The sequence below is a fragment of the Schistocerca serialis genome, chromosome 7 (assembly GCF_023864345.2).
Source record: "Schistocerca serialis cubense isolate TAMUIC-IGC-003099 chromosome 7, iqSchSeri2.2, whole genome shotgun sequence".
Classification (NCBI taxonomy): Eukaryota; Metazoa; Arthropoda; class Insecta; order Orthoptera; family Acrididae; genus Schistocerca; species Schistocerca serialis.
This window is the reverse complement of record NC_064644.1, coordinates 48,544,680-48,561,531: the sequence shown is the minus strand read 5'-3', so window position 1 is coordinate 48,561,531 and position 16,852 is coordinate 48,544,680. Positions and strand designations below refer to the sequence as shown.

Below are 16,852 nucleotides of genomic sequence, written 5' to 3'. Positions count from 1 at the left end.
CATCATGTGTTTCAGTTGTCTGAGACTTTTAGCAAGCACTACCTGGTCATCTGCATACTTGATGGTATTGATGAGGTGTCCTTCTATCCTGAAGTTTTCACAATCTTTCAAAACTTCTCTCGCCAGCCATTCCCCATGCAGGTTGAAAAGACTCGGCGATAGACAACACCCTGGTCTGACCCCTCATCCTATTTCCACGCTGCTTGTTTCTCCATAGTTCAGCCGAACCTTTACTCTTTGTCTCAGGTAGAAGTTGAGAATTAGTCTCCCGTCTCTCCAGTTTATTCCTATCTCCTTAAGGATTTTCATCAATTTTATCCAGCCTTAAGCCAGTCTATAAAACAAACACAAACTTCTTGACTAACAGCCACAACTCTCTCCGACAATATCCTCATACAGAAAGATTTCAGTAATAACTTTTCCCATGCGCTGTTAGAGAGTGGAATGGTAGAGAAATAGTCGGAAGGTGGATCGAAGAACTCTCTGCGAGGCACTTAAATGAGAATTGTAGAATAGTCACGTAGATGTACTAGTAGATGTACAGATATATACCTAAAAACAAACAAGACGGTAATAATTACACAGCTTTATTTTTTCGAGGTGATATTTTATGACTTCCTCTCATTCGGATTATTGTGTGTCATTTTCGTCGGGTTCCTGTAGCAGCGTGCTAGTGTAGCGTGGCGTGGAGATTTCATTGCGAACCAGGACTAGACACGTAGGCCTACATGCAAAGAACCGAAATAATTAATTGTGAAACTTTATTTTTTCGGGCCATAACAATACATTTTAAGAAGGTGTATCACTGCATCCACCCGGAGAGCCTGAGGAACTGCCTAACGGGGTTTGGAATACCTAAGAAACCCGTCAGCCTAGTCGTAATTTGTCTCACTGATTCAAAAGGCAAAGTGAAGCTTGGGAACGAACTTACGGAGAGCTTTCAAATGGTTCAAATGGCTCTGAGCACTATGGGACTTAACTCCTGAGGTCATCAGTCCCCTAGAACTTTCCGCAAAACCTAACTAACCTAAGGACATCACACACATCCATGCCCGAGACAGGATTCGAACCTGCGACCGTAGCGGTCGCGCGGTTCCAGACTGTTATGTCTTATGTTAATAAACACAGGATTGAGTCAAGGAGATGGTGTGTTACCGGTATTGTTCAACCTCACACTTGAAAAGATAATAAGAGAAGTCTCTCGTAAAACCTTCGAGGGCGAGAACATCACACATCTCGCGTTTGCTGATGATGTGGCCCTGTTGTTCAGGTCTAAGGCGGAACTAATGAAGATGAGTGAAAACGTGGAGGCGGAAGCAAGCAAAACTGGACTCCTTGTGATTGAGTCAAAGACGGAATATCTGGTGATGAGCAGGACTCATGCTTCTTCAAGGGACCCACTACAGCCTTTGATAGTCGGAAACCGGTACCACAGAAGGGTTCGTGAATTTAAATATCTGGGGGTAATCTTTACAGAAGTCGCAGCATGTGAAGCAGAAGTCAAAGCGAGTATCCAAGCCGCCAACCGATCATACTTTGGTCTCAGTCAACTTCTTGCACCTTGTGGTCTCTTGCGGAATTTCAAACTCTAGCTGTATAAAACAATGTTTCAACCCGTAGTACTGTTGTTGTTGTTGTGGTCTTCAGTCCTGAGACTGGTTTGATGCAGCTCTCCATGCTACTCTATCCTGTGCAAGCTTCTTCATCTCCCAGTACCTACTGCAACCTACATCCTTCTGAATCTGCTTATGTATTCATCTCTTGGTCTTCCTCTACGATTTTTACCCTCCAAGCTGCCCTCCAGTGCTAAATTTGTGATCCCTTGATGCCTCAGAACATGTCCTACTAACCGGTCCCTTCTTTTTGTCATGCTGTGCCACAAACTCCTCTTCTCCCCAATTCTATCCATCTAATCTTCAGCATTCTTCTGTAGCACCACATTTCGAAAGCTTCTATTCTCTTCTTGTCCAAACTATTTATCGTCCATGTTTCACTTCCATAAATGGCTACACTCCATACAAATACTTTCAGAAACGACTTCCTGACACTTAAATCTATACTCGATGTTAACAAATTTTCTCTTCTTCAGAAACGCTTTCCTTGCCATTGCCAGTCTACATTTTATATCTTCTCTGCTTCGACCATCATCAGTTATTTTGCTCCCCAAATAGCAAAACTCCTTTACTACTTTAAGTCTCCTCAGCATCACCCGATTTAATTCGACTACATTCCACTATCCTCGTTTTGCTTTTGTTGATGTTCATCTTGTATCCTCCTTTCAAGACACTGTCCATTTCGTTCAACTGCTCCTCCAAGTCCTTTGCTGTCTCTGACAGAATTACAATGTCATCGGCAAACCTCAAAGATTTTATTTTTCCTCCATGGATTTTAATACCTACTCCGAACTTTTCTTTTGTTTCCTTTACTGGTTGCTCAATATACAGATTGAATAGCATCGGGAGAGGCTACAACCGTGTCTCACTTCCTTCCCAACCACTGCTTCCCTTTCATGTCCCTCGACTCTTATAACTGCCATCTGGTTTCTGTACAAATTGTAAATAGCCTTTCGCTCCCTGTATTTTACCGCTGCCACCTTCAGTATTGTATGGTTGTGAAACTTGGATTGTCCGAAAAAAAGACTTGAACAATCTTCTTGTATTTGAGCGGAAAGTCTTAAGGAAGATCTTTGGCCCAGTACAAGATTAGATCACTGGAGAATTGAGGATCAGACATAATTGTGAACTAGACGAAATGTACAATAAACCAAACATTGTAGGATTGATGAGAACCAAGCGCCTTGTATGGGCAGGACATGTCAGTCGGATGGATAAATGCCGATGGCCTTTGAAAGCTATGCACTATACTCCCTATGGAAGACGCCCACTAGGAAGACCGAGGAAGAGATGGAGGGATGGGATCCATGAGGACTTGCTGCAGATTGGAACAGAGAATGATTGGCGCCAGGAGGCACAAAACAGAACCCAGTGGAGGAGGAATCTTTTAGCAGCGCTCGGTCATCTGGACCTGATCGCGTAAAAAGTAAAGTAAGTAAGCATAACAATCAATACTTACTGTCTACCTTTCGTACTGTGTATTCAGTTCCCTCAAACTATGCTGCCCACTCGAATAAGCTCTCTGCTTGACTGATAAGAGATGCGCCATTTCATTGTCAGCTGTGCCGCTGGGTGAGTACGTGGGGAGTGCCAGGCTTGCCGTCTGTGCAGGAGAGCGAGTGCGTGACGCTGGAGGCGAACATCCGCTGGGCGGAGGCGTTCGTGCTGATGTACTCGGTGACGGACAAGTGCTCCTTCGACGAGTGCAACCGTCTCAAGTTCCTCATCAACTACAACAAGCGCCGGCGCCGGCTCGGGCCCGCCACGCACAAGGTGGGTCGCGCCTGCCAGCCACTTCTGTTCACAACTTGTAAGAAGCTTCTTCCAATTATATATCCGAAATATGGTGACAAATATGTACATTAATATACATATTTTTGTTGTAAATATATATTATTGGAAAAGATAATTAAATCGATACCTTAGCTGCTGACGGGTGTTGTTGATATACATCAATGGGGAGAGGTGAAAATGTGCGCCCCGACCGGGACTCGAACCCGGGATCTCCTGCTTATATGGCAGACGCTCTATCCATCTTTTTTTATTTTTTAAAAATTTGTTTCTGTTTTTTTGTTTTGTTTTTAAAGGTGTAGTAGGTCAGGGGGCAGAGTGGGCAGGGGTCGTACTTGGAGGCCTGGCCAAGGTGTCCCCGTCTCCTGACAGGATAAGGGAGAGGCAGCAGGAAGGAAACATTGTACATTTATGTATTTTTTTATTATTAACAATATTATTTGTTGTATTCATTTAATTTTAATGTCCCAAAAGAAAAGTCATATATGAAAAAGAAAGGAAAGAAATATAGGGCCGAAGTGACATCCTCGTCATTTCACTGGGAGTAATATCCCGTCCCTCGAAACAACGTAAACTTGGGACTCCCCACCGCTTCGGGGGGTTATGAAACATGCTGCCTAGAAAGTTCGCAAAATGCGTTTTATATTTAGAGTGGCGTCGGATGATTTCGTGTTGTTCTAGTAGATAATGCCAATAGCCCATGCTCGATATCAAGGTCCGCGAGAGCACGTAATGATGCCATGCGTGTCCTCCAATCCAGCGGATTGCCGATGTTTTTTGTGAGGGGAAAAAGACAGCGTCAGGGAAAAATAGAGCGTCCGTCGTGATCGTGGATTCGTCGTCCATCTGAGCCACCGAGAACACAGAGGATGGTGCGACTGCAGGGACTTACCCCTTGCACGCCTCCCGTGAGACCCACATTCCCAACTGTCCACAACCTACATTCATACTGTTCCTAATAGATATTTGCCCATTCACTCATTACTCGCACCAGACTAAGCTGACGAGTCCCGCAAGAGTTCTGGCAAAGCGTGCGCATTCGCATAGAAGAAGGTCATTGGCCGTGTAGCCTATAACTATGGTATCTGTTCCCGAAAGAACAGATACCATTGATGACCGTGCAGCTTCTCTAGAACGAAATGACAATTAAATCGAAACCCTTAGCTACCGACAGGTGTTGTTGATATACATCAATGGGGACAGCTGAAAATGTGCGCCCCGACCGGGACTCGAACCCGGAATCTCCTGCTTACATGGCAGACACTCTATCCATCTGAGCCACCCAGATGCACGGTTCCCGAAAGAATAGATACCATCTTCATATATATTATGTGTCTTTTTGTCGGACATATTTACGAATTCGAGGATTCACAATAATCTACGGAAAATAATGTGTGTCTATTCTAATAAAATGTCTTCTCGGCGTCCAACTGCTTTATTTGAGAGCTATAACACGTATGCGGTTGTTACTCCCTCGGCAGCTTTTGTATTGCTATTACTTACTCTTTCTTATCCACTCATTTACTTCTCATGCTACCACGTTCGTCCCAAATCTGAAGTACTTGTACGATTGCGAAGAAAATATGACTACCTGCAGTTTTCAGCCAACACTCTCATCTGTTCCACCTCCACCTACTGTAGAATTGGTTCAAATGGTTCTGAGCACTATGGGACTCAACTACTGAGGCCATTAGTCCCCTAGAACTTAGAACTACTTAAACCTAACTAACCTAAGGACATCACACACATCCATGCCCGAGGCAGGATTCGAACCTGCGACCGTAGCGGTCTCGCGGTTCCAGACTGCAGCGCCTAGAACCGCGCGGCCACTTCGGCCGGCCTACTGTAGTATTCCTCGCATTTTATGCTTAGGGTGATGTACTCAGGTAGTATTTTATTAGCTGCATCGAACTTTATAAGATTTCCAGGAAACTCAATAAATCGAAATAAATTTATTTTTAGTAGCAATGGTGTAAAGTAAATCGTAGTAATATTGTTTCACTTTTAGTTTCTGAAGTAATTTTCACATTAAAGGAACAGGTTCTTCTAACAGTTCAGCGTCACAAGTATCTATGGAAAGTACTGGAAAGGAGGTTAAACCACGAGCAGGCAGCAAGATGTTGGACGACCACCCATCACAGAACGTGGAGGTCGGAGATTTTTGCGTTCTGCAAAGAAGATAGGCGTCGATCTGTGGCAGATCTGTTGGCAGGATACAATGCTGGTGTGGGCACAGGTGTTACGGAGCACACCCTTCAGAGCACATTGTTCAACATTGGTTTCCGCCTTCGTGTACACATGTTGAGCCACCGACATGGTCTATAACGATTGGCCGCGCGGGATTAGCCGAGCGGTCTAAGGCGCTGCAGTCATGGACTGTGCGGATGATCACGGAGGAGGTTTGAGTCCTCCCTCGGGCATGGGTGTGTGTGTTTGTCTTTTGGATACTTTAGGTTCAGTGGTGTGTAAGCTTAGGGACTGATCACCTTAGCAGTTAAGTACCATAAGATTTCACACACATTTTTTTTTCTTTTTTTTGTTACAACGGTTGCAGTGGCCCCGGGACCATAGAGATTGGGTCATCGAAACATGTGACCGTGTCGTTTTATCGCATGAATCACGTTCCTCGTTTCACCAAGTTAATGGTCGTGTCCGGATATGCCGTCATCCAGGGGAACCGACTGCTCGAGCCAATCCAAGCCACAATGGCAGCTGTGGAACTTATTGTAAGCCACTTGCATCCTCGACGGCGATGCTATCTTCCAACAGGATAACGTTCGTGTCACAAGGCTAAAATTGTGCTATAGTTGTTTGAGGGGCGTGATAGTGAACTTACGTTGATGTCTTGCCCACCAAAATCCCGTACTCTGAACCGAATGGAACACATACGCGACATTAACCGACGCCTGCTCCTCATCTTCAAATCACCGGTCCGTAATTTACCGGGAGTGCTGACCTGTAGGTAGACATCTCTTGCCACATGCCTCCTGAAAGCTTGCAAAGACTTGTCGAATCCACGCTACGCAGAACAGGTGCTGTATTGTGTTCCGAAGATGGTAATAACAGTGTTCTGGCTCATCGGTTTATATTCGCTTAGCACACTAAAAATTAATCCACTACATGGAAATCATAAGCATTACTGTAATCACCGAAGGCGGAAAAAGGAAGCCAGTTTTTAAAATTTTCCCTTTAACCACCAATGGCGAAAAATGAAATGTTTAGAGAAGTGAAAATCTGCTCATTTACTTAACAATTTCGAATAACTTATGCGAACAGCTTATTTAGGAAGTAGTGGAGTATAATTTACCCGTGGTTATCCCTTCAGAATGGTCAATACTATCTCGTCATATACGCATTTCATCTTGAAATACCCGGTTTATGAAGGGCGTTATATTCCTCGAAGAAAGTTACATACGAACGCTACTAAAAGCGCTGCAGCTGCCGTTAACCAACGACTATCGGAAGTCATAAACTTCAGAATCATAGTTTGCTTCCTTAAGGGGTCGCTATACAACAGAAAACACGGACCTCTTCCTGTTAGGCGAGACAAAAATAACTAGAAATATAGAGGCTTCTGAAACATAGCACAACAATTCTTGCACGACATAATCTGCAAACTTCGCATATTCTCAACGCTGTTGTCAATACGATCGTCGAAACAAACTCCCTCACTATGATACTTCACTGTCTTTTATATCTCTACTCATCAGTGCCATTGTTATCAACATCAAAATATTCCTTTTTCATCCTGATAAAAAAAAACGCTTTTTTCTCGTTTCTGCCTAGAACGTGCACCATAGACTCCAACCAAAAACAAACATACTCCAGTAAACTGCTTTTCGGTTATATAACAGATGTATACCAAAGCTGTGACACAAAGATAGGCTGCATGCATATTTCACTTCTTCCTTCCTCCAGTATGTTCCTTTACGGATAGCAATACATATTCAGATTGTGTCATTCACTCTGGAGAAGGGTGTTTACTGTTTTGAAACTTCGAAACAGATGAAAACTGTCTACCGCACCGCGATTTGAACTCGGTAACTTGACTTCCACAATCAATGTTCCATTATTGGCAGCAGATACCGCTTTTGTGCAGAGTGCTAGTCCAGCTTCCGCAAAGTTTGAAAACTAGGGGAGAGATATTGACTGAAGTTAAGCTATGCTGGCGGCTTGTGGATCGTATACGGGTAGTTCCATTGATAAGACACGAAACAATATTCCGGTTTCGATTCGTGCTCCCGTACGCAATTTTAACGTCCCAATAGTACACGGATAGTGTCGCCTGTCCCGCGAAAGACTATAATGAAGTATCTGAAAAGTGTCAACTGCCAAGCACACTAAAGTAGACGCTTGACAGTTGCCAAAAAGTTGTTTAGGAAATTGTAAAGACCGGTTTTCTGACTGTGACATTTGAGGCATATAAGCAATATTTATTCCCCGAGTTCCTTATACAAATGGAAGGTTCGCAGAATACAGATGTAGATGGTACTAGAATGAAATTTTCACTCTGTAGCGGAGCGCGTGCTGATATGAAACTTTCGGGCAGGTTAAAACTGTGTGCCCGAACGAGACTCAAACTCGGGACCTTTACCTTTCGCGGGAAAGTGCTTAACGACCTTTTTTTTTTTTTTGTTACTCTTATTTTGTTCGGTATGGTTCGCTGCGTTTGCTCGGGGCGGATGTCCCGTTACGCCTGTTGAAGTTCATCGTTGATCCATTCATTCTTTCTTTTTTGTTAGAGAGGGCAGTTAACCCTCTGATCGAACACGCTAGGCTACCACGCACCGACTGAGCTACCTAAGCACAACTCACGACCCCTCCTCACAGTTTTAATTCCACCAGCACCTTGCTCTCGCCCGCGAAAGACAAAGGTCCCAAGTTCGAGTCTGGGTCGACATACAGTTTTAATCTGGCAGGAAGTTTCGTAGATGGTACTCACATTCCTATGTAATATTGACAGTGTCTCCATCATACACAGGAAGACGCTCGTGAATGTACTTTTAATCGCTCTGAACTCCTCTGTAAATCATAACAGTTCATGCATAACGCTTTTCCTGTCTATCCTTGTTGCTTCTGAGATAGTTTTCAAGGACGTTTTACATTTTATCTTTTTTCAAACTACAAACATGGTTTTGGTCGTTATTTTCAATGTAATTTGTACATTTGCTCATCATTAGTCAGGTTTCGACAATAATTTTTCATTTCTTAGCTTTCTTATCCCTGAAAACTAAGATGCTTTTTTCTACCTGCAAGTTATTACATTTTTGTGTAATTGTTTTCGTATTCACGATAGATAAATCGACTCTGAAGAGCTAAGAACGCTATACCTAGCAAAATGCAGATTTTTTGTTTTTGCTTAGATCGTTACTTGGATATAAGTCTGTATTTCTGAGTGGACAATATCTATGGTTGCCACGTCGACGTTACGCGAATAAACAGTTTTAATAAGATTCTTGTAGATGTGTGTGGTCTGTCCCTTTTTTTAAAACTCAGTCAAGAAAAAGTGCAGGAAATCGAAAGTACTGGGCGTTTCACTAAAGTCCTTTTTATTATCTGTTAAGATGCTTAACATCTAGATTCACTAAGTAAATGAAGTAAGCCTTGTGAAAAGTTGCTCAACTGTATTTACATGCAGCAAAGTCACAAATATTGCCACCTAGTGCGTTATAAGCAATAAGCACTTCTTTGGATGTACATTTTCGGCACAAATAACGTTTCTCAATTATTTTTACAATTCACTTCACTAAAACCACGCACTCCCATTAATAGCATCCATACCGAAGCAACGACGCTCTTGTTAGAAACTGCAAAATAAATCAGTCTCGTATCAGTCAAATGTTCGTATAGTGTTCAATGATTAGTTCTGATTGCCAAAGTATTACAAAGTTCCTCACTTCTCGCTGAGGTAGTGTCTCCAAGGAGAGGCTGTACGATACGCCAAACAGAGTTACAATCTTTAATAAGAGAGGCAACTTACAATTTAGCTATCGTATCTCTCAGTTAAATGATCCAAACAGAATAACTTTTAATAAGGAAAGCAATTTACAATGTAGCTGTCACATTTCTCAGTTAAATCATCCAGACGTAATATTTGTGATCACATAAGCTTTATACTACCTTCTATCGCAGTGTCCCTGACATAAATCTACAACTACACTACTGGCCATTAAAACTGCTACACCAAGAAGAAATGCAGATGATAAACGGGTATTCATTGGACAAATATATTATACTAGAACTGACATGTGATTACATTTTCACGCAATAAATTTTCACGTAATAACAGCCTTGATACGCAAGGGCATTGAGTCAAACAGAGCTTCGATAGGGTGTTCAGGTACAGCTCTACCCATCAGCTTCAACACGATACCACAGTTCATCAAGAGTAGTGACTGGCGTATTGTGACGAACCAGTTGCTCGGCCACCATTGAACAGACGTTTTCAATTGGTGAGAGATCTGGAGAATGTGTTGGCCAGGGCAGCAGTCGAACATTTTCTGTACCCAGAAAGACCCGTACAGGACCTGCAACATGCGGTCGTGCATTATCCTGCTGAAATGTAGGGTTTCGCAGGGATCGAATGAAGTGTAGAGCCACGGGTCATAACACATCTGAAATGTAACGTCCACTGTTCAAAGTGCCTTCAATGCGAATAAGAGGTCACCGAGACGACCCCATACCATCACGCCGGATGATACGCCATAATGGCGATGACGAATACACGCTTCCAATGTGAGATCACCGCGATGTCGCCAAACACGGATGCGACCATCACGATGCTGTAAACAGAACCTGGATTCATCCGAACACATGGCGTATTGCCATTCGTGCACCTAGGTTCGTCGTTGAGTACACCATCACAGGCGCTCCTGTCTGTGACGAAGCGTCAAGGGTAACCGCAGCCACGGTCTCCGAGCTGATAGTTCATGCTGCTGCAAACGTCGTCGAACTGTTCGTGCAGATGGTTATTGTCTTGCAAACGTCCCCATCTGTTGACTCAGGGATCGAGACGTGGCTGCTCGATCCGTTACAGCCGTGCGGATAAGATGCCTGTCATCTCGACTGCTGGTGATACGAGGCCGTTAGGATCCAGCACGGCGTTCCGTATTACCCTCCTGAACCCACCGATTCCATATTCTGCTAACAGTCATTGGATCTCGACCAACGCGAGCAGCAATGTCGCGATACGATAAACCGCAATCGCGATAGGCTACAATCCTACCTTTACCAAAGTCGAAACGTGATGGTACGCATTTCTCCTCCTCACACGAGGCATCACAACAACGTTTCACCAGGCAACGCCGGTCAACTGCTGTTTGTGTGTGAGAAATCGGTTGGAAACTTTCCTCATGTCAGCACGTTGTAGGTGTCGCCACCGGCGCCAACCTTGTGTGAATGCTTTGAAAAGCTAATCATTTGCACAAAAGCCTGAATAACCTCCTTTCGCAGCGCGGACTGATGCGGGGCGTACACGAAGAGAGTCCGTGAGGTTCTGGAAAGCGCCGACAGAGCTGTGGAGCCACGCATATGCCGGCTCCAGCGCAGTGACCAGGCATCTGCGCCATGTCTCTCGGTTGAGGATCCATTGCTCGAACAGCACGATCCATATGGTGCCTCAGGTTCTCCATTGCGTTTAAATCCAGGGACTTTGATGGCCAGGATAGTACGGTAAACTCATCCTAGTGCTCCTGGAGTTCCAACGTACACTGCAAGCTGTATGGCACGTAGCACAGTGTTTGTGCTACATTCCATCGTGTTGAGGCAAAACAAACTGCATGTAGGGGTCGATATGGCGCCAAGGATAGACGCGTATTTCACCTGTCGCTGCTCAGTGGACATCCATCTGCAGTGCTGGCGTGCAGATTCCAGTCGATCAGAAGCAAGGCACCGCCTCTGGAACGTGGGTCAGGGTGTGAGACAAACTACGGCCAGTAAGCGTTCTTGTTGTCTTTTCTCGAACAGTCGTAAGTCTTTAATTAATTTTTGAATTCTCTCAAGTTATGGGCTTGCAATGAACCCGGTTGTAGGCGCTTCAGTCTAGAACCGCGCGACCGCTACGGTCGCAGGTTCGCATCCCGCCTCGGGCATGGATGTGTGTGATGTCCTTAGGTTAGTTAGGTTTAAGTAGTTCTAAGTCTAGGGGACTGATGACCTTAGATGTTAAGTCCCATAGTGCTCAGAGCCATTTGAACCATTTTTTTTTTTTTTTTTTGCAGTGAACCAGACAAAGTTTAAACAACAATAGCTAAGTCCGGTGTTCTGGACACAGTTTTATCTGATGAGTATCAGGCCTTGTCAATGAGATCTGGTTTCGAACCAGACAGGAACTGCTTTCAATGAGTGGAGGTCCATCCGAACCAGTTTCCCATCGAACACTGCAAAGAAGACTGTATGCAGTGGATACTTGGAGTTGCATATTTCGCAAGAAGCTATTGTCTCAAGTTGAACATAAAACTCGAAGCCTTCAGTGGGCCAAACAACATAGAAACTGAACTTAGTGGACTGCAGGCGTATCGTGCGGCCAGAGGAGCAGCGATATTGCCTCTTTTCAAATGATACGAGTCGTCGAGTGTTCCGATGACCCAGTGGTGCGTCCAGCCTGCGGTGAAGGGAAGATGCAGTTCAGATCAGAGGTGGTTGTTCTGTGACATTTTAGAGGTATGTTTCATACAGTGACATGGGCCCACTGATTCAGGTTACTGTAAACCTGAATCAGGATGTTTATCTCAACAGCCTCGATGACCAAGTATTGTCCTTTCTTTTTCTGCGGACATTCTTGTCTTCCAAGGTGACAAAAGCCATCTTTTCAGAGCTACACACATACGATCCTGGTTTGACTGCACTCAGGCATCCTATCGAAGGTCGATTGACCCGATTAACCATCGGATCTTAGTACTGTGGAAAATGTCTGAGACTATTTGGAATTGTGTGTGAAACATAGCAATCGACGACATCCACACAATTTGGTGGCTCCAGGAGACATAATTATCCAAGAGTGCCATCAGAAGGATACGTTGAAAATACCGGGGACACTCTTCCTCGACGAATTGACGCCTTTATCAAGACTAGAAAAGATAAGGCAGGGGTGGACAATAACTTGGCTCGCAACTCTTGCATTGGCATGAGTGCCACAGCACTCAGACTGGCTGGCACACTTCCCCCACCTTCAAAAAAATGGCTCTGAGCGCTATGGGACTTAACATCTAAGATCACCAGTCCCCTAGAACTTAGAAATACTTAACAACTACTTAACAACTTAACTTACAACGCAGCATGTCATTCTCAATGGAGAGAAGTCTTCCGAAGTAAGAGTGATTTCAGGTGTGCCCCAGGGGAGTGTCGTAGAACCGTTGCTTTTCACAGTATACATAAATGACCTTGTGGATAACATCGGAAGTTCACTCAGGCTTTTTGCGGGTGATGCTGTGGTATATCGAGAGGTTGTAACAATGGAAAATTGTACTGAAATGCAGGAGGATCTTCAACGAATTGACGCATGGTGCAGGGAATGGCAATTGAATCTCAATGTAGACAAGTGTAACGTGCTGCGAATACATAGAAAGAAAGATCCTTTATCATTTAGCTACAATATAGTAGGTCAGCAACTGGAAGCAGTTAATTCCATAAATTATCTGGGAGGCCTTTATCAAGACTAGAAAAGTTAAGGCAGGGGTGGACTATAACTTGGCTCGCAACCCTTGCATTGGCATGAGTGCCACAGCACTCAGACTGGCTGGCTCACTTCCCCCACCTTCAAAAAATTGGAATGATCATATAAAAAAAAATGGAATGATCATATAAATTTGATCGTCGGTAAAGCAGATGCCAGACTGAGATTCATTGGAAGAATCCTAAAGAAATGCAATACGAAAAGAAAGGAAGTAGGTTACAGTACACTTGTTCTCCCACTGCTTGAATACTGCTCAGCAGTGTGGGATCCGTACCAGATAGAGTTGATAGAAGAGATAGAGAAGATCCAACGGAGAGCAGCGCGCTTCGTTACAGGATCATTCAGTAATCGCGAGAGCTTTACGGAGATGATAGATAAACTCCAGTGGAAGACTCTGCAAGAGAGACGCTCAGTACCTCGGTACAGGCTTTTTGTTGAAGTTTCGAGAACATACTTTCACCGAGGAGTCAAGCAGTATATTGCTCCCTCCTACGTAAATCTCTCGAAGAGATCATGAGGATAAAATCAGAGAGATTAGAGCATTCACAGAGGCATACCGACAATCTTTCTTTCCACGAACAATACGAGACTGGAATAGAAGGGAGAACCGATAGAGGTACTCAAAGTACCCTCCGCCACACACCGTCAGGTGGCTTGCGGAGTGTGGATGTAGATGTAGAAACCTAACTAACCTAAGGGCATCACACACATCCATGGCCGAGGCAGGATTCGAACCTGCGACCGTAGCGGTCGCGCGGTTCCCGACTGAAGCGCCTAGAACCGCTCGTCCACCACGGCCGGCGCACAAAAAGAGGTACCGGTAGTTTAGAGATCTTTCGTCAGAAACCTATAAAAATGAATGGGAATGACATATTAGACAGAAAGAATTTAAAGGATTAGTTGACAACGAATGATCAAAAAATAGCAAAGATCGACAGACGGTATTGATTGTTCTGTACTCTATCATACTTTTTAGTCTTAATTCTGTGACCATGTTATAGAATATAGACCATTCTTTGTTTTAAATTCTGAGGAAGACACTGCTAGCAGTGTCGAAACCAGGTTAATTTGTTAAAAACAGTGACCGAGGGCTGATTTTCTTTCAATTGGAAAGACGAGACGTTTTGATATAGGAAACGAAATTTTAAAAAAATTGCTTTAAAATCGGCGTTACTGATTTTCGAGGTCAATCATTAATAGGATTACGATAGACATTGTACCGACAATAAAAGTTTGAATCACCGGATTTTGTAAATCATGAAAAGATATAAGCTGCAACAATGGCGGCCGATCAGTTGCATGACGTTATCAAGTCTTGCACAATGCATCGTCTCAAATTAATACTGAAACAGATAAATACGGGCTAGGACGAGGTACATACAATGATGGATTTTAACTGATATACTGACAAAAAATATGCAGACGCTAGAAATACCGCACCTCCTTCTAAGCGCGCGCCCACATCGGAAGCTACGAGAGAAGACAGTGAGGTAGGCAAGATCCCTCAAAAAAAAAAAAAAAAAAAAAAAAAAAAAAAAATCATTTGTTTCAACAGACATTAGTTCGCATTTGAAAAGTCACAGATTACGTTTATATAATTATACTACTACGTTGCGTCGTTCCATCTTTGGAGCGATAGATTATCCGATTAATTTGGAAAAAGGGTATCACGTACTAAGGGCAACCTTTTTGATGATGCCGTCGGTAACTGGTAACCGCAAGACCGTCCAAATGTACGTCCAATGGGACCTACCGACAGAACGTTAAGTGACGGAGCATCTGTCACGATTGCGTTCTCAGCTGCGCCTGGTGATAGATAAGGTTTATTTTTATTTTTTACTTTCGTGAAAAGTCGACATCTGTGGGACACATCCCCACACACGTTTAGGTGTTCCATACGGCGTGAAAAAGAAGTCACGAGAATGCGATATGTCGTTAGTCGGCTCGTCGTTTTCTGCTGCTTTGTCGACTGGTACTTGTTAAAAAAAACGGGGGACGTTCAAGCAAATGTGAATCTGTTGTTACAAAACAATCGTTCGTCGCTGGGCTGATAGAAAGTAATTATGAAGTAATTCCAGACATTTGTTCCGTTCATCACGTCACCAGCTATCATACCACGAAGAATATTTTTCAAACAAAATATCCATTTCACAAACGTTCTACGTTGAAATGTTTTGTGAAGTTCAGGCTGTCTCTTCGTGAAGTTCATACTGTTTACTCGTGAAGTTCATACTGCCTAGAATCGCTTCGAAACTGTAAAGATTTGGCCTTGTAGTAGACGAAGAGGTCATCAGAGATGGAGCATGGGCTCGGAATGGGCAGTGACGTGAAAGGAAATCGACCGTGTCCTTGCAAAGGAACCAACCCTGCATTTGCCTTAAGCGATTCAGAGAAACACTGAAAGCCTAAATCTGTCTGTCGTGCGTCCTCCCGACAGAGGGGCGTCGGGGGGGGGGGGGGGGGGGGGGCGTTGTCTTGACCATTCCGCCACCTCACTCGGTTTGGGAATTTCTTTAAATGAAGTGAAGTTCAGAATTTCAAATGGGAGAATGATATGCAGTGTGATCTGAATCGCAAAATCTGTTTTGTTGCTGTTGCTGAATAGTTACATCATATGTTGGGCCAGTTCTGTGGTATAAAATCTTGGTGCAGCCGCCGACTCAAGTAATACTTAAATTAAGAAGCAGAAATAATGAGGAATTATGGTACTGCTTCAAATACAGTTTTGTTCTTGTGAAAAGGAAAAACCTTGTTTTCATTTATTAAAGCATTTCTTCTGACTTAATCGCGTCCACTATTTTCAAATTACAAATAATCTTCTCATACGGAATTGATGATTACAGGCAGGCACATTCACGTTTTCTCGGTTTACTATGTCAGGTAACTCCGTGTTCGTGCATTTTGACATTTGTCTGGTCAGTTGGTTTGGATGGTTCCAGGTTTCAATCTTAGTTTCATTTCTCATTGTAGGAAACCTTTGAGACACTGTCTTCTAAGGCCACCAAAAAATTCTTCGACCCACTCTCTCGGTCCACTGATCAGAAAAAATATTTTAAATACTCCAGGGTGCAGAAAAACCCATGTTGAAAACCGGTAAATGGGTTGTTTTGTAATCATTCCTAAAGAAAAAAGATTATTTCCAATTTATAGGTGGCTTCATCTGTTGAAATAGCAGAACTGAAGTAATTTTTTTCGTATAATAAATACAAGAGAAGGTTAAACTCAATATAACATTAAAAAGATCTTTCTAAGTATATCCTTTATCCTACCATATTTGCATCTTGTCTTTTTTTTTTAAACACTGCTTAAAGTTATCAATACGAATAACATATCTTCTTGATGTTACTGAGCCAGCGCAACACATCAAAACAATTTCAAACAAAAAATGTTAGACCAAGAGTTATATTCGAAGATGCTAATTTAGTGTCATTTGTCACGTGAAACTCAGAATTCGACTTCTTTTTCTCAGGTTTGTAGCTGAATCTCAGCAGTGTGAGGTTTACCGACAGTTAGTCCTTAAAAGCTTGCCTAAAAGGACCTTTACCTGAAAACCTTGGGACGCACCATTATCTAGGTGACGGTCGGTGTAGTATATCGGAACAGTGTAAAGGTCTTCCATGGGTGCCTCCTTTCACTCCATCTAGCACGCTGAGCTTGTAAATATTGTCCTCTGGGGGGAACCGCCGATATAAACACTGTTTCCAAATTTTCCTTTTATCTACCATCAGGGCCGAAAGTTAAATCAATGCAATTAGTTTACAAGTTTCCCCAAGCA

The 16,852-nt window shown here is 43.4% G+C and overlaps 1 protein-coding gene across 2 annotated transcripts in view; it reads left to right on the top strand.

Moving 5' to 3' along the window:
* The window catches only part of LOC126412293 (ras-related and estrogen-regulated growth inhibitor), a 181,875-nt gene that overhangs the window by 111,947 nt on the left and 53,076 nt on the right, over nt 1-16,852 (top strand). Inside the window, exon 4 of one of the 2 annotated variants that reach the window (XM_050081807.1) lies at nt 3,225-3,386. The exons of the other annotated variant lie outside the window; for it this stretch is intronic. Within the exon in view, the coding sequence (XP_049937764.1) occupies nt 3,225-3,386 (162 nt within the window). The remainder of the gene's footprint in view (nt 1-3,224; nt 3,387-16,852) is intronic. 2 annotated transcript variants of the gene reach the window in all.